At 39.2% G+C, this 25679-nt stretch overlaps 1 protein-coding gene across 3 annotated transcripts in view; it reads right to left on the bottom strand.

The window, feature by feature from the left end:
* LOC129767205 (uncharacterized) overlaps positions 1-25679 on the bottom strand; it is an 823328-nt gene that overhangs the window by 19480 nt on the left and 778169 nt on the right. For all 3 annotated transcript variants that reach the window (XM_055767859.1, XM_055767857.1, XM_055767856.1), the window contains exons 12-17: positions 2936-3134; positions 2416-2861; positions 1583-2343; positions 1360-1522; positions 1190-1296; positions 847-1094 (exon numbers count right to left, since the gene is read on the bottom strand). In XM_055767859.1, the coding sequence (XP_055623834.1) occupies positions 847-1094; positions 1190-1296; positions 1360-1522; positions 1583-2343; positions 2416-2861; positions 2936-3134 (1924 nt within the window). The remainder of the gene's footprint in view (positions 1-846; positions 1095-1189; positions 1297-1359; positions 1523-1582; positions 2344-2415; positions 2862-2935; positions 3135-25679) is intronic.

Below are 25679 nucleotides of genomic sequence, written 5' to 3'. Positions count from 1 at the left end.
AACACTCGGCCTTGACCATCTGCTATCTGGTCGCCAGTAGAATGACACATTGGTGACTTTTTCCAATCGATCAATTGCTTTTTGTGAATTCGAGCATTTCTCGCCGGATATAATTTCGTAGTCTTACGTTAACGTGTCTCCTCGTGCCGCCTCTTTTTTTTGCGGTTCACAACACCATGACTAACATGTGTTTGCGGTTCATCTGGAAAAAAGTTGAGTACCGCTGATCTAAATCACCAAACAGGGACGAATGACCTCGGGTCAAAGTCCCTTAAAAATCCTAAATTATAACAGCAGGTCTTCCCATTTGACGTTCGATACTCAAAGCATTCGAAACATATTTCCGTGATATATAAAAGATGCTTCAAGAACCCCTCACAAGTACTGTTACCACGATCACTTTTCGGACCTTGGGAATCAGTATTTTTGATTAGAAGATTGGAACGACACAACTTCATTCTCCTTCGAGTATAATAGACCGATATTCGGAGTGATGGATAGTTGTTGTATTTTCGACTTTACAATGTAGACTAAGACCGATTTGCCTATTCCTATCGGATTTATAACGCAAAGCGAGAAGATGAGTGAGTAACAAAATAGAACAATGTTCGTGGGTCTTTGACAAAGATCGGCAGATCACAACCGGATACTGCGATGGGCTGATAAGAATTATACGTTAGAAAGTGTATGCTATCTAGACCTATTCGAGCGGTTTGGCTCGTCCATAAACTACGCGTTGCGTGAACAAGTACTTTGAAACAGTATTACCTCTCATTACTTTGAATTAAAACTTCCACCTGTTAAACACGATCACGCCAAAAAAGAACACACATAAATAAAACTCACCTTCATTAACCATCTCGGTGACGCGCCGCATCGCGGTCAGTGCCAGCTCAAACACTTCCTGACAGTCCATCGTTTCGAGCTCCGCTTTGGTGCAGTTGCGCGGATTCAGCAGCGCGAGCAGCTCCTTCCGCGTGGGCGAGTGTTTGACTAGTTCGCTCAGATGCAGCGGGTAGCGGCAAATTCTTTGGATCGGTGCCAGCAGGTGGGCGGACAGTGGCAGCTCGGGCAGGTTCTGCTCCATACGGCAGCTACGAAGAAAGAAGAAGATCGAAATAGAAGATTACTCAATCCGTTATTTTGGAAGAATAAAGGCAGAAGAGGTGCGAGGCGGAAGTCCATTTACCTGTCGAGAATGGCACTAGCTTCTTTGTTGTTGGCATAATTTTCAAGTTCCATCAGTGCTCGCGGATATGAGTTGCAGTAGGAAGAGTAGATCATAAACGCCGATTGCTGCAGGATTAAGATCCCTGTGTTATTTCAAATTCTCATATTTATGAGAGCTCGACAACTTACGTATTCCAGGAACACTTCACCAATCATATTATTGGGCACTGCCATCCGCAGTGCGTCGAGGAACGTCTGCTGAAACCGCCAAATTTTCTCCAAATTCGAAAAAATGATGTTAACACTCTCCACCGGGAAGATGTCTTCCCGCTCCCGCATCGATTTTATATATCTAGATGGAAGAAACGACCGTTAGGGGATTACATTAGCAAATTGAAGGTGAAATACATACCCCAGACAGAGCGAATTGAGCAATTTGACATAGTTTATCTCAGTCTCAAGCAGTTCCTTGATAACGTTCTCTTGAGTCTGCTTCTGACTAGAATCTCCCGCGAGGTTTGGACCTGAGCCATCCTCCTCTTCCGTTGGCATCGTTGTGGTCGTTGTGTCCTGTAGAATATCACAGCTTTTCAGTTCGTCCTCTTTCAGTCCACTACCGGCGGCCCCGTCGTCCTCTCGCCCTTGGTTATTGATAATGATAATCTGTTTTGGCTTATTGTATGTTGGCAATAGTTTAACGAAATCCATTGGGAACCAACCGCAATCGGAGCTATCGAGTCGGTCTTCCTCCTCATCCCGACCGGACAGAATGGCATCGGATTTTATCCGACCCCACCACCAGGGGCCCGACTCGCGCTTCAGCACCTCCACCAGGGCACCCTTCTCGAGTGCCAGCTCCTGGGGCCCAGCGGGACGGAATGAGAATAGTACTTCCGCGAAAACTGGCTCCTCCAACAGATGATTGTCATTCTGCGCTGTGTCGTCACTGTCGGAATCGCTCGGATCGGCCGGGCGCAACTTCTCGCTCGCGATGCAGTCCAAGCCGGAGGGCTGACTAAGGGATTTAGTGCTAAGTCGTGATATGTTGGCAACGTTCTCTTTGTTATTGCTTTTTAGTGACAATTTGTGCTTAAGTAAGGAAGTCCCTGTGGACACTTTGGCTGAGTTGGCTCGTCTGACGGAGATGTTCGCCTGCGGCGAAGAGGTTGTATCCTGTTGGAGAAAATAAAGTGAAACTTAGCATAATCTAATTTGGAACCCTTTGCGATGTGCGATGTAACTTACCGCTGCATCAATTCCCTCCTGCAGCAGCTGCTCATCTGCCTCCAGCTCCACTTGGATGCCAGAGTCACCGCTGTTGCATTTATCCCTTCGGTGGGATTTGGTTTTTCGCCGTTCCTTGCTCGATCGCCATATCAGTGGACCAAAGCGGTGATGGTGGTGTGATTGTTGTTGTTGTTGCTGCTGATGCTGCTGCTGTTGCTGGGGAGAAGAACCTGCTTGCTTCTTCTGACTCGTGCCACTGTCCATGCTCATTGTTGCCCCGAGGCGTTGTGTGGCGGTCGGTGGGGCATTTGGATTGGTACTGCTGGTACTACTACTATTATTGCTGGCTGCTATGCTGCCAGTCGTCTGGTTTTGGTGGGTCGTGGATTGACTTGGTCCTCCAGCTTTGGTTGATTTGAGATGGGAGAAAGTCTTCTTGAACTTCTGCAGCACGCTTTCGGATGCTGGCGAGGGTGATAAGTAGAAGCGTTTATTGGTTAGTATCAAGAAAATGTGATCCTTTCCATTACCAACTAACCTTGCTGTGGGTGATGGGAAGTCTGACCCGGCTTGGCCAGTGCAGTCTTCTGTTGTAGTTGATTCGTAACGGATGCATCTGCTGTTCGAGCGTCGTCTGTCGAGCTATGATTGTTACTGGCGTTGTGCTCGGCTGGTCCTGCCGTCGGTGGCGTTGGTTCCGTTAGCGAAGGACTAGAAACAGCTTTCAACTGCAGGGGCTGTGAAGAAGGCAAAACGAGAAGACAAAACAAATACCGTTAGAAAAATAGCCCAACCGGAAGAGTCCTGAGTCAACATCACGATGCGTACACGTTTGCTTTTGTCACGACGGAAGGAAAGTTGTCAGACGTTTGACCGAGTAAATAATCAATAAACGGGTGGTGGATGTAGATAAATATCACATAAATACCATATTTGGATTCAGAACTTTACAGTAGTAAATAGAAATATGACAAACAGATATAAGTTATTCTGTACATTGAAATATAGATTGCTGTCAGGTGATTTTCAATTTTACAGAATAAACTGTTGCACAGAATATAGAATAGATAGCAACCCTATATATTCAAGAAAAGAATCATTGAAATTGGAATGGATAGAAAATGAAACGCAACATATGAGCGCCGTATGATTTAACGAAAAAAAATAATCATATACCGAAATACCACCAGAATTTGTTACGATCGACCCGTTTCAGAAGCGGTTGGTGATTGATGATTAGAAGTAGGTCACTTTCGACAACGTAAGTAAGCGAAAACAGAGTACCAAATAAAGCATTGAATATTACGTAAAAATAATCGATTGATTTATTATCCTGATATTATGAAGAGTCTATCTGGGGACAAAACATCGCGCAACTGCTGCACAAATATGGTGCTCGCGTTGAATAATGTAAGTACACACCAGTATATGGGTCAGTATTGCTTGAACCTGATCCAGAGGATAGCGACCATAAATCGTGTTTATTAGCTCACGATTGTGGAAGATTCAATCCCAAATAGAGAGAACAACCAGTTATAAAAAAATATTTAGAATATACATGCTTCTTTATGCGGTGTAAAACTATAAACCTATGATTTTTTTTCCTGTTAGAGTCATTTCGGCTTCCGTTTCCATTGCTCTCCGGATTCTCGAAATGAGTGCGCAGGATTAATTCACGACGCTCTTTTTCGTTCGACGACATTTTTCCAAATTTACGAAAAATTGACAGTGAAGCATGGCCAACGTGATCTATACACTCTTATCTGATTATAAGGGAAAGCTGAAGATATAATTCCTAAAAATTAAATTTCTACAGCGTTTTTTCCGTGATGCAATTTGATGTGACACACCCTTTAATCATTTAGCAAAATGCGTGCGATTTCTCTGGTCCCGAATTATATTAAAATCCCTTCAATGGAAAAAATCACTTTGAACCTTTTTATTCACGTGTTTCAACTCAGCAAAAATAGATTCCGCAAATATACGTATACGTATAAATTTTGATTTTTTTAGATCATTTAGAAACTTTCAACATTCAAGGAATCTTTCGAATGCGAGTATTTTTTAAACCATCATTTCATTCGAACACTCTCTAAGAAATAAAAAAAAAGGAAATAGCATTGTTTTTCATGAAAAAAAAACTGAAACAAGCCATTCATCGTTATTTCGAAATTCTCCCACTTTACTGTTGACACCGTAAATACCTGTAGGGGAACCGCGGGTAATACGGACAGTGGGGGTAATATGAACGGCGTTGATTTGTTGATTTGTATAGCAACATTTTGAATTTCAAATTTCAGTTAATGGGAACACCTTCTACATGTTATTCTATAGTATTTAAGCCACCCTATGGCAATGAATACTAATCAAAAGTGGAACAGGGAAACAGAAACCGAAAATCAAACATGATTCCGCGTGTGGATGTAATTTTAGCTGCTTCGGTATTAAGCATTTTGATTAGTTTAATATCAAAATTCAATCCGCTGATGGTAATGTTTCGGTTTGTGAGTTAACAGAGATGCAATATTAGGTATGTACGGAGAAGTAAATTCATTTTTGAGTGGAAAGTTCAAATTATTGAAATAATTGTACTGATGGGGTAAAACGGACAGTTGCCAGTGGGAGTGAGATGGACTGTGAAAGAAGCTGACGGGAACCGAAAGCAAAATAGTTGAAAGCTGTCCGTTTATACTGCTGAAATGCACGATATCACTTCTAGGTGAATTAATTCGATTTTTTCATAATTTAGCGGACATTCGTGATGAGTTCAGACCTTGGTTGAACAAAATTATTCTTCTCGCGATCGATAAACCTCTACGTTTCATATATTACAAACCTGTCCATATTACCCCCACTATATGTCCATATTATCCGCATCGAAAAAAAAATAGTACCTTTCGGTCTATTTTAATTTCAGTAAAAAACATTGAAAAACCCTTTTTTGTAAAATATTTGACCAATTAGGTAGAAAAACAGAATATTGAATTGCAAGAAACAGCATCAAAGTTTTGGGAAACATGAGTTTCTAAAGATATAATTGAAGTTCTTCTTAACATGTCCGTTTTATCACCACCTCCCCTACACCTTCTTCTGTCGAGGTTCAGACCAGATCGTTCTACCAATTCTTTATCTGAATTTATACTTCCCTATTGGATAAGACTGAGGAAAATTTGGTTGATTCAGCTCTTTTAAGATAAATCCTAGCTTTATTGTCATTGTATCATTGGCAGTTGGCTAGATCTGGCCAAAAATATGTGTTTTAGTGGAAACATCCGAAAATTTATATAAAAATTGTCGAGTAAAGTTCAGTACTGTGTTGTAAATAATCAAAGATCATAAAGTGAAAATTTTCATTCTAATTTTAACAAATAAAACCGCCTTCGGGCCTGCTAATTTTATAGAGATTATTTTGCCTCCCTAAACGAATGTTGCCACCAGATGTCGACATTGTGGCCAACGCAAAACACTCTCCGACACGTACCGGCGCCAGCAAAATACTCTTTTCGAGAATTCGTTCATGCATTTGTCTGAAACATGCATCCCGCTCACGAAGCAAATTATTAGTTTTTCCCTGAGAGAGAGGAGCCAGCTCGCGTTTGTTGTGATCACCGTTATGTCAGCGCGAACCAGTCACGGTGAACCAAGGAGAAGTATTGAAATATGTAGAAAATTTCAACATGACATTTTTTTTGCAAGACATTTTATGTGAAAATAATTTTGACGTCGGACTACATCTTTCATTTCTATACTGGGATGTAAGTTCGAAACTTCGAGAACGAGAGTGTTACATTGGAGAAACAGGATTTTGAGCAATAAACCCTCTTCGCCGGTTGAAAGAAATGGTATGATAACCGCTTCATTCGAAAGATAAAATGTCTACGCGTTATATGGGTGCTACTTATTGATCCAAAAACTAGTTTCAATAGCTCAAAAATTGCATTGAGAGCAAGCTATTGAAATCACAAAAATCTGTATATAAGCAGGTTCCAGCTCGGAAATCCTCTTAATTATAATTGTATAGCGGTTAGATCAATTTGGAACAGTTACTGCTGCAAAAAAAAACAAACTTGCTGCTGTGAATAATGTTGTTGTGTTTGGCAACACAGATCGTTTTGTCATGAATATGAAAACCAATAAATGATTTTGTTCAGTGCATAATATTTTTTTTTGACACTTAGTAGCCGCCATAGAAATTGTTACCGCGTGTTTTTACTTTTCTAAATTAAATGCTAGTTTTTCCGTGATAAATTGCGTGTTTCATTCGATAGATCCGAAAACCAAATCCTCAAAAATCGCTGCATGCAAGCCGAAAACGCCGAAGCCGTAGAAATCAGCAGCAGCTTCGAAAAAAACTACCATCGCCACACATAACGCACAACACGAGAGAAAACAAGATAGTCTTTTCAGCAAATCAAATTCAGTTCTTTTCAGAAAGAGTTCTTTTTGTAATTTCTTCGATCAAGTGCGATCAACGTAAGATTACATCTTTCGAGCACTTATTAGGGGTACAATGAATCTTGAGGAATTCATTCCTGCTTGACACTCGCACAAACAATGTTCACTCATCAATGTCACAAACGGGAAGTAGGTGTTGTGAGGGAGGGCAGAGTGAGCGCAACATTTATGTAGACTGATTGGAAGCGACAGATATGTTGTCTATGAGAAATGGTATACAAATTATATCACACATAAAAGGGAGAAAGAATCTTGACCCTTTTAGTTTTGTGGGCATGACTAATTAACCTTCACTATCGGTCAATTCGATTGGATCTTCAGTGATACTATTGTCTTGATTAGTGACCTGCTTGTCAAATTTAAAATTTGTAAATGAATGGTGATGGGCAGGAATATCATGGCAAAGATGACGAGAGACTGGTAGGATAATTCTCATCTTCATCCGAATTGTGATCACTGACTGTTAAAAATTCAGACACAACATCCTTTTTAGTCAACCTATTAGGCTGTCAAAAAAGTCCTGCGGTATTTTTTTTTTGAATTTTCATTTGTTCATAAAATTAATAACAATCATCTGTTTTAAGTCAAATATGCGCCGTTTTGTTCGATGAATTGTTCCCAACGAGATGCCAACTTCATAATACCCCTGTTATAGAAGCTAGCTTCCTTATTGGCAAAAAACTCGGATAGCCAATTTTCACAGACCTCTTTTGTGGCTAACTTCTGACTACCAAGCTCGTTCGCCATGGACAAAAACAGGTGGTAGTCACTTGGTGCAAGGTCCGGACTATACGGCGGATGCAAAAGAACCTCCCATCCGAGCTCCCGGAGCTTCTGGCGCGTCACCAAAGAAGTGTGTGGCCTGGCGTTGTCCTGATGGAAGACAATGCGGCCTCTGTTTATCAAAGATGGCCTCTTCTTCATGAGTGCTACCTTCAAGCGGTCCAGTTGTTGGCAGTACAGGTCCGAATTGAGCGTTTGGCCATAGGGAAGCAGCTCATAATAGATTATTCCTTGACAATTCCACCAAACACACAGCAGAACCTTCCTGGCCGTTAATGAGGGCTTGGCCACCGTCTGAGTCGCTTCAGCGGGCTTCGACCACGACCGTTTGCGCTTCACGTTGTCGTAAGTGACCCACTTGTCATCGCCAGTCACCATCCGCTTCAGAAACGGGTCGATTTTGTTGCGATTCAGCAGCGATTCACATGCGTCGATACGGTCAAAGATGTTTTTTTGCGTCAACGTGTGTGGCACCCATACATCGAGCTTCTTTGTGAATCCAAGCTTCTTCAAATGGTTAATAAAGGTTTGGTGACTTATCCCCAGCTCTTGGCCGATGCTACGGCTGCTACTATGCCGGTTTTTCTCGGCTAATTCAGCGATTTTGTCGCAAATTTCGACGACAGGCCTTCCGGAGCGTGGCGCATCTTCGACGACCTCTACACCAGAACGAAAACGTTGAAACCATCGTTGTGCGGTGGAAATGGAAACTGTATCGGGTCCATAAACTGCACAAATTTTATTGGCAGCTTGAGATGCATTTTTGCCTTTGTCATAGTAGTACTGTAAAATATGTCGGATTTTCTCTTTATTTTGCTCCATATTTGCGACACTATAACTCACGAACGACTTAACCAAACAAAACACTGTCAAGGACTATATTATACCTTTCCAACAAGCTATAGTATGACTCGATACAATGAATACAACTAGAACTACGCGCTTACAACGACACCTCGCGGAAATACCGCAGGACTTTTTTGACAGCCTAATATTATTATTTCCATTGGACACGAACAAAATTCCCTCAAAATGCATCTGAGAGAAATGTTAACTCTTTTCATTGGAAGATTAGCACTTATTTTATATATTTCACATACGCTGCATATTCAAATTGCATCGGAGAATATACAATCATCGCCCACATTGCAAAAATCGATTCAACCAGTGAAAGAATGAATGAATGAATGAAAGAATTCGTGAAAACTGATTGAACGATCGGAAAAAGTCACAAATGAACTCAAAACACTCATAAATTCACACAAGATCTCCACCGACAAACAGATCATTAAAATCAGTTTGCTTCTTATTTCGGATATTGTTTACAAATCATCGCAATAATTCTTTAGGACAACTATATCGAAATCACCAGAATTTAAAAAAAAACTTGTTTGAATGGGCCGATGCTGCTGGAAGCCATGATGTGGACTGACCTGGTACATCTATTATTTTTTGCTACATGATCAGAGTTCAAATTTTTTACCCACCATATACTACTGTTAGACGCAGTCCTACGTCAAAACTCAAATCGGGAATAAAAACGCACAAATGTACTCACCAACAAAGGTTCACGTCAAGTTTGAACACTTTTCTCATGCATGAATGACAACAACTTGCTTGATTGAAATTTTCAGATTGGAATTTTCTTGATGAGAATGCGTAAAAATAATAAGAAGAAAACAAACTATCTGTCATTCAGATGGCTCCTCTCTCTCAGGTTTTTCCTACTTGTTCTTCCGATATACAGCACAAAACACTCGTATTCAATCTATTAACCAGGACGGCGCCAGTGGTTGTATGGTTAGCGTAACAGCCTCACAATCCGATCGGCCTGGGTTCAATCCCAGCTGGCGTCGTTGGGATTTTCTGAGGCGAAAAATCTCTGGTTACGTCTTCCTTCGGAGCGGAAGTAAAAGAAGTTGGCCCGGCTCATGAGTTGTTGAGTCTGATAGGTAGGAACAGGTGGAGTCGCCTCCCTGATGTCGGTGATTGGCACTAAAGTGGCGGAAATAGGCCGACGAAAAATAAGCGAAGATAAAAAAAAAAAAAAAAATCTATTAACCAGTAAATGCTATTTTGCTATTACAATGCAGCATTATCATTTTGTAATAATCTGTGTTCTTTTTTTTGGCGTTGTTACAAATCTACGGCCATCTCAAAAGACCACTGCATTTTGTTTGTAAACAAAACACAATACGATTGTATAATTTTGTGTTCTCTCTTTTTCTCTCTCTGTATCTCTTTTTCACTCTTTCTCTCTCTTTCTCTGTCTCTCTTTGTCTATCTCTCTTTTCCCCTATCTCTTATTAAACCAATTGTAATGTAGTTTACAACTTTGCCATGAACGAAATTTTATGGTTCGACGCGGAGAATGTGACATTCGATTTTTTTTTATCTCAGTCACACTCAGCAAAATGATTGCGAAAAGGTCATCTTTTTGTTACAGAACCTAACGTAAACATCGAAGTAGAATGAATTGAAAAATTCCGCAAAATATGACCAGAACAAGAGTCCAGGTCGGGAAGCCCGTCAGAAAGTAACACTGCCAGCAAAATATACTATGAGTTATCCATAAACTTAAAATGAATGCTTTGGTTTTGACGGTTTACCGGAAATTGAAACTTCCACTAAATCAACTTCAAGCAATGTGAAATTGTACGGACCGCGAATTTCATCCGTACACCATCTGGTCGGAGAGGAAAATCTGGACACCCGTCACAGCTACGATCATGACCAAAACCATTATCATTCTTTTGAGATATAAATGAATAAAAATATGTTGTTTGTGGTTTGCACTTCAAGAGATCAAAATACTTAAATCTATTTATTTAACTTATTTCTCGGAAGCTCCATGCGGTGAATTACTTCGGAGATGATGGCTTACATTCTTTATGAGAACAGGCCATCAAACATTACGCGCAATAGTGCCGAAGACAATCCATGGATTCGAAGCTCTTATGATGTATGACAAGTAATAGTTTCTTCTGCATCCCAAATCTTCTGAAAAATGTGATTTATGCACCACATAATTCAGCATAGACTTAGAAGTGAATTCCAATAGAATATTCTTGCAATGTTTCGGTGTTTGAATATGCTTTTCCAAATCAGATTTACCTTCTTCTGGTGCAATTCGTCGGTAAAATGACACCTCCGTTTAGACATTTATAATCAACTTGGAACATAGAGACAAAACACAAAACAACCCAGTGAAACTGAAAATGAATGAAAACAGATGGAAGATCTCGTGAAAGATGCAACTGTCACTCTCTACACGCTTGTAAAATTTTAGTCACCAACAAAAAGTTAGAGGAGGGTTGCGTCCGAACAATGATCGCGTATGACGTAGGATTGCGTTGGGCTATTATTGCATACTGATTCTTAATATGTTTGAAAAAATCCATTATAAAACTCTTCGATAATAACCATCAGAAGGAGCGCTTAGTTTGATTGTTGGGTATTGTCTTTTCACTCCACTAGTGGTACAATCTAGCGATGATGGCAGAAGGATGGAGATTAGTCATTGGATGGTCCACGATAAAAGATGCTGAAGGGAATGAGTTGAGAGGCGCAAATAATACCAAATAAAATTTACCGCAGTATAAAATCGAACCAAACGCATAATTCATCGCACAGTCCCGTATTCGCATTGAATGAGCAACTGGGAGAGCACCATTGCTTGTGCCATTGACCAATAAGAACGCAGGATATTCGTGTAAATATTGCATGCATTTTTTCAATTGTTCGATGGTTAGTTTCATTAAATATAGGTTTTTCTTCATTGTATTAAATTAATAGGGATTGTCTTAATTGATTGATGCAACTATCTCACACATCTATTAGAAAATGACTGATGACAATTTTCGATATTTTCCGTTTTTCAATTTGTACGCCAATATGTTCCCGAAAAAAGTAATTCTACGCCAAAAAGTTTTTACTGAAAATAAAACACAAAAAAAATTAAATGAATTATGACTCGTCAACAAGATTGAACTTCTAATAAAAATCAGGACAAATGCTAGAGAATGGAAAATAAATCAGTCCGCCCTAACAGCTTCTCAAAATCAGGACAGATGGTATCCCTAGACATGCTAACGCTAAATAAGGTAAGAGATATACGCATTTGTATGACCTGAACTCAGATGGACGAAATGGATTAAATGGGTATTGCTGATGCAAGATTTTTTTTCTTCTAAAAGTTAACTTGGGACTGATCTGTGATCGTCCGGAAGCATTTTGAGATTCTGGAACTGGAAATTCGATTCATTTTATGTCAAACAGATTTCAGATTATTTTAGCAGCAACTCTAAGTTCCCATTGTTTGTCAATAGATGACTCTATTAATGAAGTTTGGTCGATTTCATCATATCCTAAACGTCATGAACCAAATGAACATTATTTGTGGGAAGTTTGAAACGATGGTTGAGACTTCAAGAGCTTCAAAAAATTGACGCAGTTGCTACTGTAAGTGAAACAAGATACCGTGATGGATTCTGCCGCTTCAAAGATGGTGTTGGTTGTTCGCATGTAAAAAGACCGAAAACCATCGAAGGCGCCTAACGTCTAGTTAGATGTTTGGGTGTGAATTTATGAAAAACGAAATAAGAGCTTGCTTCAGCATTAAGAGTTACGCGTATGACATGTTTCAAACGTCTAGGGATTAGATTTACTTATGATTTGAAGGCAAGGGATGTTGAGCATCGTTTCTTTCGTCTTTAGAACAACTGCATCTGTGGCAAAAAGGAAGAGTTTCCTTCATCGTATCGAGAATGGTGATGAAAAAGGATTCATTACAGCAAACCCAAGAAAATAAAGGCGAAGGGACTGCCCGGTGAATGATGCTTCTACGTCATCCGCTTGGCCAAATATTCACCGCACCCTTTAGACCAGGGGCTCTCAAACTATTTTGGACAAGAGACCCCTTTTCCAGAATGAAGTCATACCTCTGACCCCCTAGAGCTAAATTTGTTTGAAAATCTTATTTTTAGGTCACTTTTCTTACTAAATAATTATCAATTTAGAAACATTCAGTTAGTTCAATGAATAAACTTGACAGTATTTTCTCAACAAATTCAACAAAATAAATGAAATTTAGTAAATATCAAGTGTAATTAATAATTATGATAACATATTACTCACAAACTATGAAAACATTCAAATCGCAAACCAATCTGTCCGCAACTATCAAAATATCAAAATACGGTTCAGTTTTGGTTAGTTAAGGCCTTAAATCTCCGCGTAACCACACACAAGGTATCATGATGAAACGAATAAGAATATATTTTTCAGCAATGTACCACAATGCAAGATATTGTGTTTCAATGTGGCGTTGTAACTAGGACTTATGACAACCTTGGTTTTACTCCTGCTTGAGCTCCTCATCTGTGCTGATGATAATCAGGATTTATTATCCATTGAGGAATTTGAAAATATTGAAGATCCTAAAACCTCTTAGTAAAATCATTGTTGAATACTTCCAAGTGAGTAACATATGATAATATAACATGATCTTGAAGCTATTGTAATAATTTTGACAAACGCGGAAACTGTGAATATTCTTTTCTGCTTAAATTTTGTTTTTAAAGTATTGTCAGAAAGACCGATATTACTGATATTGTTTCAATCAAGTTGAGATCGTCACCCTGCAACTGAAACACAAATTCAAAAAAGCTGAAAATTTTGCTACGCAGGATCCTCTTAGTGGTCAGTAACCTCCACCGTGCAGAAGTAACCGATTTCGTCGTTTTGCTCATTGCTGAGCAAATAATCGAGAGTTCAAAGAATTGCTTCGAAGCTTATTAAAGGGTGTGTCACATCAAATTGCATCACGGAAAAAACGCTGTAGAAATTCGCCCAGTAGACCGATCCTTTTGAAAATTTTAGACAGTAAAATAAAAACTATTAAACAACTTTTGGCATTTTCTTTTTATTCATACTTCGAGCCCAAGCCCGTATGCTCGCACCTTCCTCTTTACCCCGTTCATAAGGTTCTGTACAACGTCAGGTTGTAGTTTTTTTTGAACAGAAATCCATTTTCTCTTGAAGTTCGCCTCCGATTTGACAACTTTTGGGTTCTTCCGGAGGGCCTGCTTCATAATCGCCCAATATTTCTCTATTGGGCGAAGCTCCGGCGCGTTGGGCGGGTTCATTTCCTTTGGTACGAAGGTGACCCCGTTGGCTTCGTACCACTCCAACACGTCCTTTGAATAGTGGCACGAAGCGAGATTCGGCCAGAAGATGGTCGGGCCCTCGTGCTGCTTCAATAGTGGTAGTAAGCGCTTCTGTAGGCACTCCTTAAGGTAAACCTGCCCGTTTACCGTGCCGGTCATCACGAAGGGGGCGCTCCGCTTTCCGCAAGAGCAGATCGGAACGCTGAATTTGTCCTCTGCGGAGAAGAATAACAGGCCCGGCAGCTGACGAAAGTCCGCTTTGACGTAGGTTTCGTCGTCCATTAGTAGGCAATGCGGCTTCGTCAGCATTCGGTGTACAGCTTCCGGGCTCGCGTCTTCCCTACCATGTTTTGCCTTTCGTCGCGGTTAGGAGCCTTCTGAACCTTGTATGTACGCAGGCCCTCCCGCTGCTTGGTCCGCTGGACGAATGAACTTGACAAATTCAGCTTATTGGCGACATCCCGGACCGAACTTCTCGGATCACGTCTAAACTGCTTAACTACGCGCTTGTGATCTTTTTCACTGACGGAGAATCCATTTTTGCCGTTCTTCACCTTCCGGTCGATGGTTAGGTTCTCGAAGTATCGTTTTAGTACTCTGCTGACCGTGGATTGAACGGTTCCCAGCATCTTACCGATGTCTCGATGTGACAACTCCGGATTCTCGAAATGAGTGCGCAGATTTAATTCACGATGCTCTTTTTCGTTCGACGACATTTTTCCAAATTTGCGAAAAATTGACAGTGAAGCATGGCCAACGTGATCTATACACTCTTATCTGATTATAAGCGAAAGCTGAAGATAAAATTCCTAAAAATTAAATTTCTACAGCGTTTTTTCCGTGATGCAATTTGATGTGACACACCCTTTATAATCAGAACAAAAATAAGCTTCGAAGTCGGCTCAGAAACGTGCGATGAACGCTATTTTGAGATCAAAATATTTGATTGAACATCGTGGCAGCTCGAAATTTGCAATAAATGATAGTATGCAATCTAGATTCAGAAAAACTATGTATAAGCATCATCAAACACACGAATAACTTGTAAATGTAAATGTAGTTTTTATAGTAAATAAATGAGTATTTTTTTCATGCTAATAAAGTAGCTTTTCTCTACAACGAATATTTTCGATGGTACATATTTCTGGAAGAAAAAGTATAGACGAGAAAGATTTTTAACCCCTTTGGTACAGATTAAAATATGGCAACACTGCTTGTTTCATTCGAGATAACGATCTCGGATAACGAAATTAACGGATCGAAGTATTGTCGGTACATTCCTATTCATTGTTGTTGTGATGTTTGCATGTTTACGCAAAATTTAGTCTACATTACGATCGCGTCAAATTGACGCATGTCCGTAGAGATAGCTATACCACATAGATAATTTTAATATTTCAACGCTGTTAAAGAAAAAAAACATCATTATATTTATTTACCTCGATCAATGCATAAAAGCCATTATAAGAGATGTAATGCAGACGATTTTTGTAATTTTCCTTATAAAATTCGAAACGCGTCAAAATGACGCGTCTCGTTAACCTGGTGTTAATAGGGGTCGATTTTCAAACCTCGTCGACCCCCAAAATCAATTTTCGTTCATGTTGACACCTTGGAAACCGGAATCGACCACTTTGAGAAACCCTGCTTTAGACAATCAATCGTGCTGGTGGCATAGCAGATGTTCAGATATGGGGTTTTTAATTTTCTACGAAAACTGTGAATATATGGATCATTTTGAATAGTGTTTATTTCAGAAAAACTATCAATTAGCTATGCAATATAATGAAGGGCTATTGAACTAAAATTCATATGTATAAATATTCCATGCGTCTTATATTTTTTTAGAGCACTGTATCTCAAGCATAACACCAGGTTTCAATATAAGCAAATTCTCATTTTAAGTTTTCTAACATTATACAAAAAATTAAAATTATTCAAAAAAGGGGTTGGTGTAGTTTACTATTCTCAAACAATATATTATCCAGAATATGGTTCATCTGTTGAACGTGAATGAAATCCAATAAATTTGGGCGATCATATTTCCCACTTCACTTGTGCGTTGTGTTTATTTTTTTCTTCCGCCAGTAGCCACAAACCACCATATCATCAATCAACCACAAACTGTCTCTCAGCTGTTGTTGTAGCACGGTGACCCAAAGTGGAGCATCATGACAAGGCGTGTGTGCGTTCTCATCTCATTTTTTGCTACTCTCAGAACGAGGCGCGTCTCTGTGAACCCAATTAAAGTATAATTTATCATCAATATTGGATACTATCTGTCATCGGGACTACAGCAAGTGACCAACATTGTTGCTGACATCAGATTACTAGTAGAAGTGGATTTTGTATCAAATTCAATATAGATTGTTGAGTTCCTCAAAAACAGTTCGCGTCAGGAGTTTCATAATTGGCTTCAAATTTACTATTGCATATCATCCATTTATTAATTCATTAATTCACCATTAGAGAACGTCGTGCATAGCTGTTGAATTAAATTCGCAAAACGTCCTTCAAGCGTTTGGCTTCCTTCCTATAGGAGTTCAACAAACGATCACGGCACAACGGTTTCGGCGTTCGTTCTGTTCTCCGCTTGTATTTATTGGTAATTTACTTCAGAAAAGCGGATCAGGACAAACAACGCTCGAAATGCCGCTTCGTAACCTTGGCGATGGCGAACAGCTGGTCATGATCGCTTGATACCGCAGATCAATTAATCCGTCCGGAAGAAAGTGTAAACACATTCCGTACCAAAATACAACACAAAAACATAATCGATAATGACGCGCAATTTGTCGGCTGGGAAAATTACCCACCGATAAGCTCCCGCCGAAGACCATTATATTGATCCCTTGATCCCAATTGGTTGTAAAAAAATCGCGCTCTATCGGGCGGTTATCCAGCGCTATAAAAATCATCAGCGTGTTGATAAGCGGGAGCTGAATTGATTGTGGAAGTTCATCGGCTGAATGATATGTATGTGTGTGTGGTATGAGGAGATACGAAGCATATTCGCCCACGATGAAGTCCAACAATGGGAATTGTGGATTATGGAAATTTACTGGAGATGGATGGTAGGGTTATTCTGTTTTTCGCTCTCAAACCCGGTTGGAGCGTTTGTTGGCGCGCGCTAAATTAGTTCAAGGATGAATATTTTAAAAAGTGAAAACGAATGCATTACCAGATTTTGCCGCAGTGGACACCAGCTGTCCGTCCGCTGGAAGCTGCCACTGGCGGGGCAACATTCCGCCGGATGTGGTCGGCAGAACGCGAAGTTGAATGGAAAGTCTGTCACACCCAGCCTGCTGCTGGCGTACGCCCCGTAAGCCCCGATAACTCGGCGTCTCAGCCGCAGTTTTCCATGTCTATGCTGGAGATACTGCTGACCGCCACCGTGATTGGCATTGATTTGATAGATTTGTCTGTTTCGCAGCAGCCGTCTAGTGTGAGTCCGGTACCCAACATCGATGGGTTCTAACATTTCATATTCGGTGCAATACATGGTGCTACACTTTCCACGCGGTATACCCGTGTATACAATTTCGTAGTTTGAACCGAACATCATATCACTGGTTGACACTGACAATTAATACGTTTTGGATGGTTTTTGCACTCACTCATTGCACACTGCTAATCCCTTCAAATATAACACGAAATCTGTTGGGTTATCACAAATTAAAAATCCCGTAATTGGTCGTCGACCCGCGCTGAACCGCTGAAGAATAACAACTGACGCAAATCGGCGATGGCTCTCTACGCTCCCATGCGGATGGCCAATCAAACTGCCTTTCTGTTGTTGCCTGTTATCGGAACACGTCGTCCAGAGCATGTAGATAGATATCGGAAGGTTGTCGAGATGCTAGCAACATCGATGATAAAGCGAAAGACCAGAAGCCAGAACGATGTGTTCTCTATTGGGGTGTTTTTGTTTTGGAGAAATGGTGTTCTGGTGACACAGTCTTGCACTGTCGGATGTGATACGGAATGATGGATTGAATATTCACAGGAAATAATAAACTTCAGGTATTGACAATCGTGGTGATTTGCTCGGTATCTATGATGTTCGATGATATGCATGCAAACGATCGATATTTGAAAAAACTTGCATATCATCTCGTAAACATTCGGTTGTACAGGAATTGTCTCGAAATTCCCCGTGACGAATTTTAAACCTCGATTTGATGTTTTACAGGTGCGAAAAAATTACAGAGCAATTCCATGCCAAATCAGCCGAGAAACGGTAGATTTTGACGCGACCCTCTCCGATTTTTTTTGATTTGATATTCGATCGACTTAAATTCAATAGTGCTATGCAAATGTAACAAACCTGGCTTGATGCAAAAAGAAAAAACCTCAAACGTCTTTGTAGACCAATTCATTCTGTATTGCAGGGGGTTCAAATGGTGCTCCGCGAAGATAGAGAAAATGCTCCCACTTGAAAACCCACCTTGAAAAAAAACTTTAATTTGATTTCACTGGGCATATAGTGATCTATCTTGTTTATTCCGGGTCAGATATCGTGCAAATAGGATTCGTTTTATCGATAAAAAAATGCAGGCGCTCCATCAAATATTTTTGCTATAAAAAGTGCTCTGCTATAAACAGATTCTGGAATCGAAGACTTAGAAAAGATTGTGCTGACCCTAAAGTGACTATTTTTTCATAAATTTTCTTGCATTTCCGCCAAAAATTTTTTTTATATATATATATATATATATATATATATATATATATATATATATATATATATATATATATATATATATATATATATATATATATATATATATATATATATATATATATATATATATATATATATATATATATATATATATATATATATATATATATATATATATATATATATATATATATATATATATATATATATATATATATATATATATATATATATAGGGTTGGGGAAAAAGAAATGTCGTATTTCTGATCGAAATTTGACGCTTTATTTAACATACTACTTGTTGCCATTTTGAAGACAACTTCATTATCCCCCCCTTATAAACCCCTCCCCCCTCTTTTTCACAAGCCTCTTTTGAGGCCAACTTAGTATCACCAAGAGCGTTTTGCATGGACCGGAAGAGATGATAATCACTTGGAGCCAGGTCCGGACTATACGGTGAGTGCAATAGGACATCCCATTCGAGCACCCGTAGCTTCTGGCGGGTCATCAATGATGTGTGAGACCGAGCGTTGTCCAGGTGGAAAACAACGCCATTCCTATTGAACATTTCAGGCCGCTTCTGGTCCATCTCCTGCTTCAAACGGTCAAGCTGCTCACAGTAGAGAACCGAGTTTAGGGTCTGGCCATAGTTGAGCAGCTCATAGTGGATGATTCCCTTCCAATCCCACCAAACACACAGCAAAACCTTCCTGGCCGTCAAACCGGGCTTGGCGATGGTACCCGTACGGGGAGTATCCAGAACGAAATCGATCAAACCAACGCTGTGCTGTGCGAACCGTTACAGTATCGGGTCCATAAACTACACGATTTTGTTCGCCTTCGTTGCAGTTTTACCTCGCAGGTAGTAAAAACGTAAAATATGGCGAATTTCTTGCATGGCGGACTCCATCTTTGACGCGCTATAACTTGAGACTGGAAAAGACAATCACAGCACTGTCAAAACGACACTTGTAGCACTGATTGTCGTCTTTAAATAGCCGTATAGTATGACCCGATGCTATAAGTACAACACAAGATATATTTAAGTGTTGCCATATATTGATAATATACGACATTTCTTTTACCCCAACCAAACCTATATATATATATATAGATAGGTAGATTAGTCATATCTCGAGAACGGTTGGTCCTAGGATTAAATGTTACACATAGTTTTCTCTGTTGAATCGCATGTAGATTCAATTTGCATGCTACTTTTTTAAAATGATTAATGAATTACAATTTTATAAATTTGAAACATTTATATCTCCAGTTTGAAAAGTCCGACACGACATCACTTTATGTCAAAATTTGTTGAATTAAAAAGGTTTTCTAATAAAAATAGACTTCAAAATATTGAAGAAGTGGTCTTTTAAGATATAATAGGTTTTAACCTTAAATTAAATTTTTGAGTAAAATTTTTTACAGCGTATTTCAAATGTTATTTTTTCTAAATTGTTCAATAAATTATCAACAAATATCCAACATCATATTTTAATCAGACATGCGGATTTAAAGTTACGATTTTTTGAAAAAAGTTCAATGTTTCTGCATTCGCCATTATAACAAATCAGTCGTCAGTAAAATTTATCATATGGTTACCGCCATACGTACAATGTTTCGAAAAAGGATTATAATAAATATTTATTGAAATTTGTACGCATGGTTACCAATCATTTTCAAAAATCAGGAAGGATGAAAATAAAAAATTAGGAAAAATTCAGGATAGCTCATATTTTTTGTACGTAAAGTTCGCGACGAGTTTTGAGAAAACAAAAGCATAATTTTTATAGACAGACTTACATATATTAAATTTTATCCTACATCCTACATTCTTGTTGTTCAGCTTAAAAACTTAAAAACTCTATCCTCTCAGAACATGTTTACATGTTTGCAGAACATGTCTCGTATTTTTTATGCTGGCAATTGAGTTTAGGTTTTCGCCATTGAGAGAATTTCGCAGAGATCTTTTGATCGTTTATATTTTTCCCAAAACCTCACAGTGAATTGCAGAGAAATACATATTCAGAATTTCTTTGAAATTATCATCCATACTGTGGAATTAAACTCACCAAATCAGAAAAACATACCAGGAGTGGTTGAATTGTTGAATGTCTTTCAAATTCTGACGTCATTCGATTGGGTTACAGATATATTTACTATAGTTTCACCATTAAAGGGAAAATAATTCGCGAATTTCAGTCTGAAAAAGCTTATTCAGTCGATTTGCAACGATTAACATAAAGATAAAACAGTATTGTATCAGAAGAATTTAATGTAAGCATTATGCGTTATGCGGACCGGAGAGCTATAATAACAGTTCTCATTTCTAAACAGGAAAAAAATTACGGGGATCCCAGTATATTTCCTACGGATAATTTTTCATTCTGATAAAGCAATAAATAAAAATCAGGGAAATGATTCTGATGAAAAATCAGGCAAAATTGAGTGTCTGTCAGGATATCAGGGAACATGCCAAAAGTCTGGGAAGTCCTAAAAAATCAGGAAGGTTGGCATCTCTGTTTGGACAAAGCTTATTGGAAACTCTATATAACTTTTTTGTACATGTAACTGAGTTTCCATTCCTGTTGAAATGTTCCGTCAATGCCGACTATAGGGGCGCTTGTCTAATCACATTAGCACTCGAAAAGCGCTGAGAACAAATCAAACGCAAACATGTATAGTACTCAAAGCACTATCATGTTAAGTGCTTTTGTGTTGACGAATTCTTCCACTCTTGGCAACAAACTCAGGAATGCAAGGATGACTAGTACCGCGTCCGGTGGGAATGGGATCCTCAATGGTTATCCCCAAATTTGAATTGTGTCTTAAAGATAAATTCAAACTGATGACGCCTCCCATTCACGTGATAGCAGCGAAATTGTATGAATGAATCCACACAGATCAGCGCAAAGAGATGCAATAAAGGTGTCTTCTATCGAAAAGTTGTGATAAGAGCGAGCGTTTGTAATATTTTTGGCAAACATCAGTCCACCAGCACGTGTTCAGTTGTTATCACAATTTTGCTGACTTGATTGAAACAGTTATACATCCAAAGGTTCCCTAAATCAGCATCTTTGCCATCATTAAGTGGGACAATTGGCGGTTAGTCCACACAGTGAAAGGTGTACGCTATAGCCTCTCGGAAGCACCCTCGCGTCAAAGATCATTAAACACAGGACATGTCGACATGACAAGCACTTCTTCGCACCACATCATTAGTTTGCCTAATCGACTGTAATAACGTTATTTAGGGTCCGACAGCAAAGTCCACACCATCGATTGTTATTCGTTTTTCACCTCGCCACCGTTTTTCCGTCTTGTTGTCTTCAGCGGTTGGCGCACCAACGGTTGTCAAGGCCACCCGTCAACATCAATCGACACCGGAATCGGAACAACTACCGTTCCGTTCCACCCATCCCATTGTCATTGTGATACGAGTGTATCGTGGCGGCCAGCTGACCGGTAGTCAAGTCCATTTCCACCTACTGGAAGAGGAGCGCACACAAGAAGCACTAACACAATCCAGAACCCCATATCGAGTGCTGAAGAAGCTGATGTTCGCGCCCGCCCGCATACACACACACTTTTGTTCTCTATCCAGTACCGTACTCGTGTGGCCAAGGATCGCCGATCTTGACCTCGATAGCTACCGTCGTTGTCGTCGTTTCTGCACCGCCGGATAGGATAACGAAAAACGATACCCGATACCGATCACTCGTTACTCGTCGATGTTCCGATGGCCGGCCGAGGGACCTGCTGTCGTGTAGAATTAACTGCACGGCTCAAGAACTCAGCCTAGACTGATGGGGGCGCCCGGCATACGGATGAGGATAGACTTGGGGCTATCAATTTGCGCTTGCTTGCTCGGATGCGCGCGGGCTGGCTCAAGTATTGATTACCGCGATATGCGTGCGTGCGCGAATATATGTGTGCATGCGTATGTGTGCATACTCACACGGTGTCAAATAACGAGAATGACTGAGACAACCGAGTGCTCCAGTTCGGTTCCGATAGCGGAAAGTTTGCAGAAATCAATTATTTCGGTTGCTGGTCGGTATTGAGAAGGTCAAGCACGGACAGTGGAGATTATTCATTCGTTGGTTAACAAGACTCTCTGGAGAGAAGCATGTCATTTGTAACTATTGTTCGCTGATGTCATATCATTTTACTGTTTGTGTTCTTATTGTATGAAGAATATATTGTTATTCAGAAAAAAACAATTACGAGTTTCATAATGGACAATTAAAAAGGTAGTACCTTAAGTATTCAGTAAAACAAATCATTCAGCATTTTTATATTTTGAAATTGTCCCGTTGAAGATCGTTTTGAAAGTTTTCAATCATAGTCAAGACCCGACGATTTGATTATGGATCACACTTGTTTAAAATCCAACTAACCTAAATCGACGGAATGACTCATGGAAGAGCGCAACAGATGTTACAGAGCAATTGCAGCTGAATCTAAGATTTCGGATTTTTTCAGCAAGACAAAAATCACAAACATTGCCTCAAGAAGGGTCGAATCATGGTTTTCAAAGAAGAAAAGAGTGTTTGTTTGGGAATGGTCAAAACTATCATTGGACTTCAATCCCACCAACCTTCTGAGGCAGTAGCTTGATCGGCGTATTCGTGTTCGAACGTACAAGAATCCAGACGATCTTATGGATGGTTCAAAATACCAATTGATCGTCTTATTGCTTTAATCGACCCAATGCCTGCTCGCTGTGTTGCAGTGTCATCAAACAGCAACGCAAGGAAATATTCAGCCTAGCGAGTAAAAATTGAACTTGTAACGAAATTATGAAAAATTTAGAACCTTTGCAGCTTGGCTATTTTTCGATAGATTTATGCCTCAATCGATTGTAAACATCAGTACGCACGTATCAATGTAAAGAAAATGGTATACTTAATTTTTAGCACGATTTGAGTATGTCAATATCATCGCGAAAACAATCCTAACTAACCACAGTGTTGTCACATGTACAGATTTATTTGGAAAGGTACAATTTTTTTGGTTTTTGTTTGTTTGTCCTGAATTATAGATAGGTATAGTTTTTTTTAAGTGTCATGTTTATAGCGCAAGCAGATGTTGATGTAATTTCTATTCGATAACTCGAAAGGGCTCCTGCAATGTTTAATTCCAGAAATCTTTTGATGCTGATCAGATCACAGTTTCTGCAATAGGGGTTGGGATATCTGTCAATATTGAATGATACACAATGTAGCATGCAAGTAATTATTCACGAATATATAGCCTAACATGGATGGATGATTCAAATACTTGACCGAATGACAGTTTTCACTTTTGTTGCACTGAATGAATATACGAAGCGACCCACAATAAAATCGATGCAACAGACATCGACCTAACGTGGACCGAAACGCTGTGATCTCCGTCTTGCCTTTTCTTGCCTACACCCAGAAAATAGGTTACGAAAAAATCTTTGGTAATGTAAACATTAGAAGAATGTACATATATTCTGTAAACATTACCAACCGTATGTAAAATGAATGGATGCATTATACATCCCTACCAACCATTGGTACATTTTACTACGCGGTATCGGTAACTTTGACGATTGTCATTACTGGCACCTGCGAACAAAAAATGTAAACATAACATTATTAACCTTATTGCCGAACTGATAATTGAGTTGAGCGGCACTACTTTTCGATCTTGATTTCTTCACAGAAGACGGTCGGATTAACCCAGATTCAGGACAGGTAAGTGACACTCTTGAAAATCAATTCAATTTATGTTCTTTAATCAACATTGATACATATTGGATGCGAATACATTGCTTCAATAATGAGGAGTCTGGATACTTCGAGATACAAAATCGAGCCCCGCCGAGTCCTAATTCCACTGCTATGCTGTCAGATTTGGTCAAAGGCAACTTTATAACGATTTGCCGACGATTGTGATCGGTGGTTCGATCAATTTATACGCTGGTCGTGGGAGAGAATAATGGTGAGGATTATGTAGTCTATCGTAGCTGTTTGTAGTAATCATTGTGTATTTTTCCCCTAATTTGTAGCCACGGATCAGACTCAATCGATGCAGGATAATTTTGTTTTAAAAGGACTTTCAGCCTATTGGGCTGGTTCGTCTCTGTGCAGGATAAGATGTCGGGCGCTGCAATGGCCATGCCACAAATTAATATGCAATGTAATGTTGTTGATATCGCATTTTAGATAGTTCAATAAATAAAACTAAAAATACAATAGTTCAATAATTACTAAATAAATCAATAACAATACATACATAATGGTTGGGTTAACATTATATGTTTAGAATATATGTCGAACCAACGTTGGACCGACGGCTTATACTGGGTTCTACTGGCCGGTTTGACATTTGTTTACCAATGTTATCGCGTAATATGTACGAATAATTGGTATTGCAAAAAATGACTAACCATTGGTAATATTTACCAAAAAATTCGTCATATATACCAATTTTTCCTAAGAATGTATAGTTCATTGGTCGAAAATACGGAATAATTAAAAAAGCCATTGGCATCACTGGTGATTCTTTTTTCTTCCCAGATGAACTGTCATCTCAAACAAAAACAAATGGATCATACAATTGGTGGGTAAGGAAACTTAATACTTATCGTTCAATCGAATACTTTTCAACAGTTTGTTATTCGATACGACTAATCGCCCCAAATAATCGATTAATCGATCCGGACAACCCAGAAGCACCGATTGCATTCTATCTACTTGTTTATTCACGATAGTGTTTTTATTACATGCATTTTTATTAAATATTTAATATTTATATTAAATATTAAATGATTAAAGTCCATCAATGTAGGGCAAATGATCTTGGTTTGTCCGATTTAGGGTGTTTTTACGCCACTAGTAAATGCAAATCGATTTTCCTTCATGAAAATCACACATAATCGATACTAGTTTGGGTTTGTTGAAAAGCCCCAAGTCTCTAGTTGCTACTACTATTATAAGGTGTTGAAATTATTCAAATTTTCATGATTTTTCACGATTTTCCTTAAAGAGGAATTATGATCATGGTTTGACCACTTCTGATCATGGTTTGGTCAAAAAATGATCATGGTTTGTCCGGTTTTAGAAATCACAATTTTTGAATGAAAAATTCAAATTTTCAAGTAGATGTTGCATTTATCATTGTTTGAGTTTACTGTCATCATATCGATCCATTCATAATTT

The sequence above is a fragment of the Toxorhynchites rutilus genome, chromosome 2 (assembly GCF_029784135.1).
Source record: "Toxorhynchites rutilus septentrionalis strain SRP chromosome 2, ASM2978413v1, whole genome shotgun sequence".
Taxonomy (NCBI): Eukaryota; Metazoa; Arthropoda; class Insecta; order Diptera; family Culicidae; genus Toxorhynchites; species Toxorhynchites rutilus.
The sequence above is the reverse complement of the archived record's forward strand: the minus strand, read 5'-3'. Positions and strand labels throughout refer to the sequence as shown.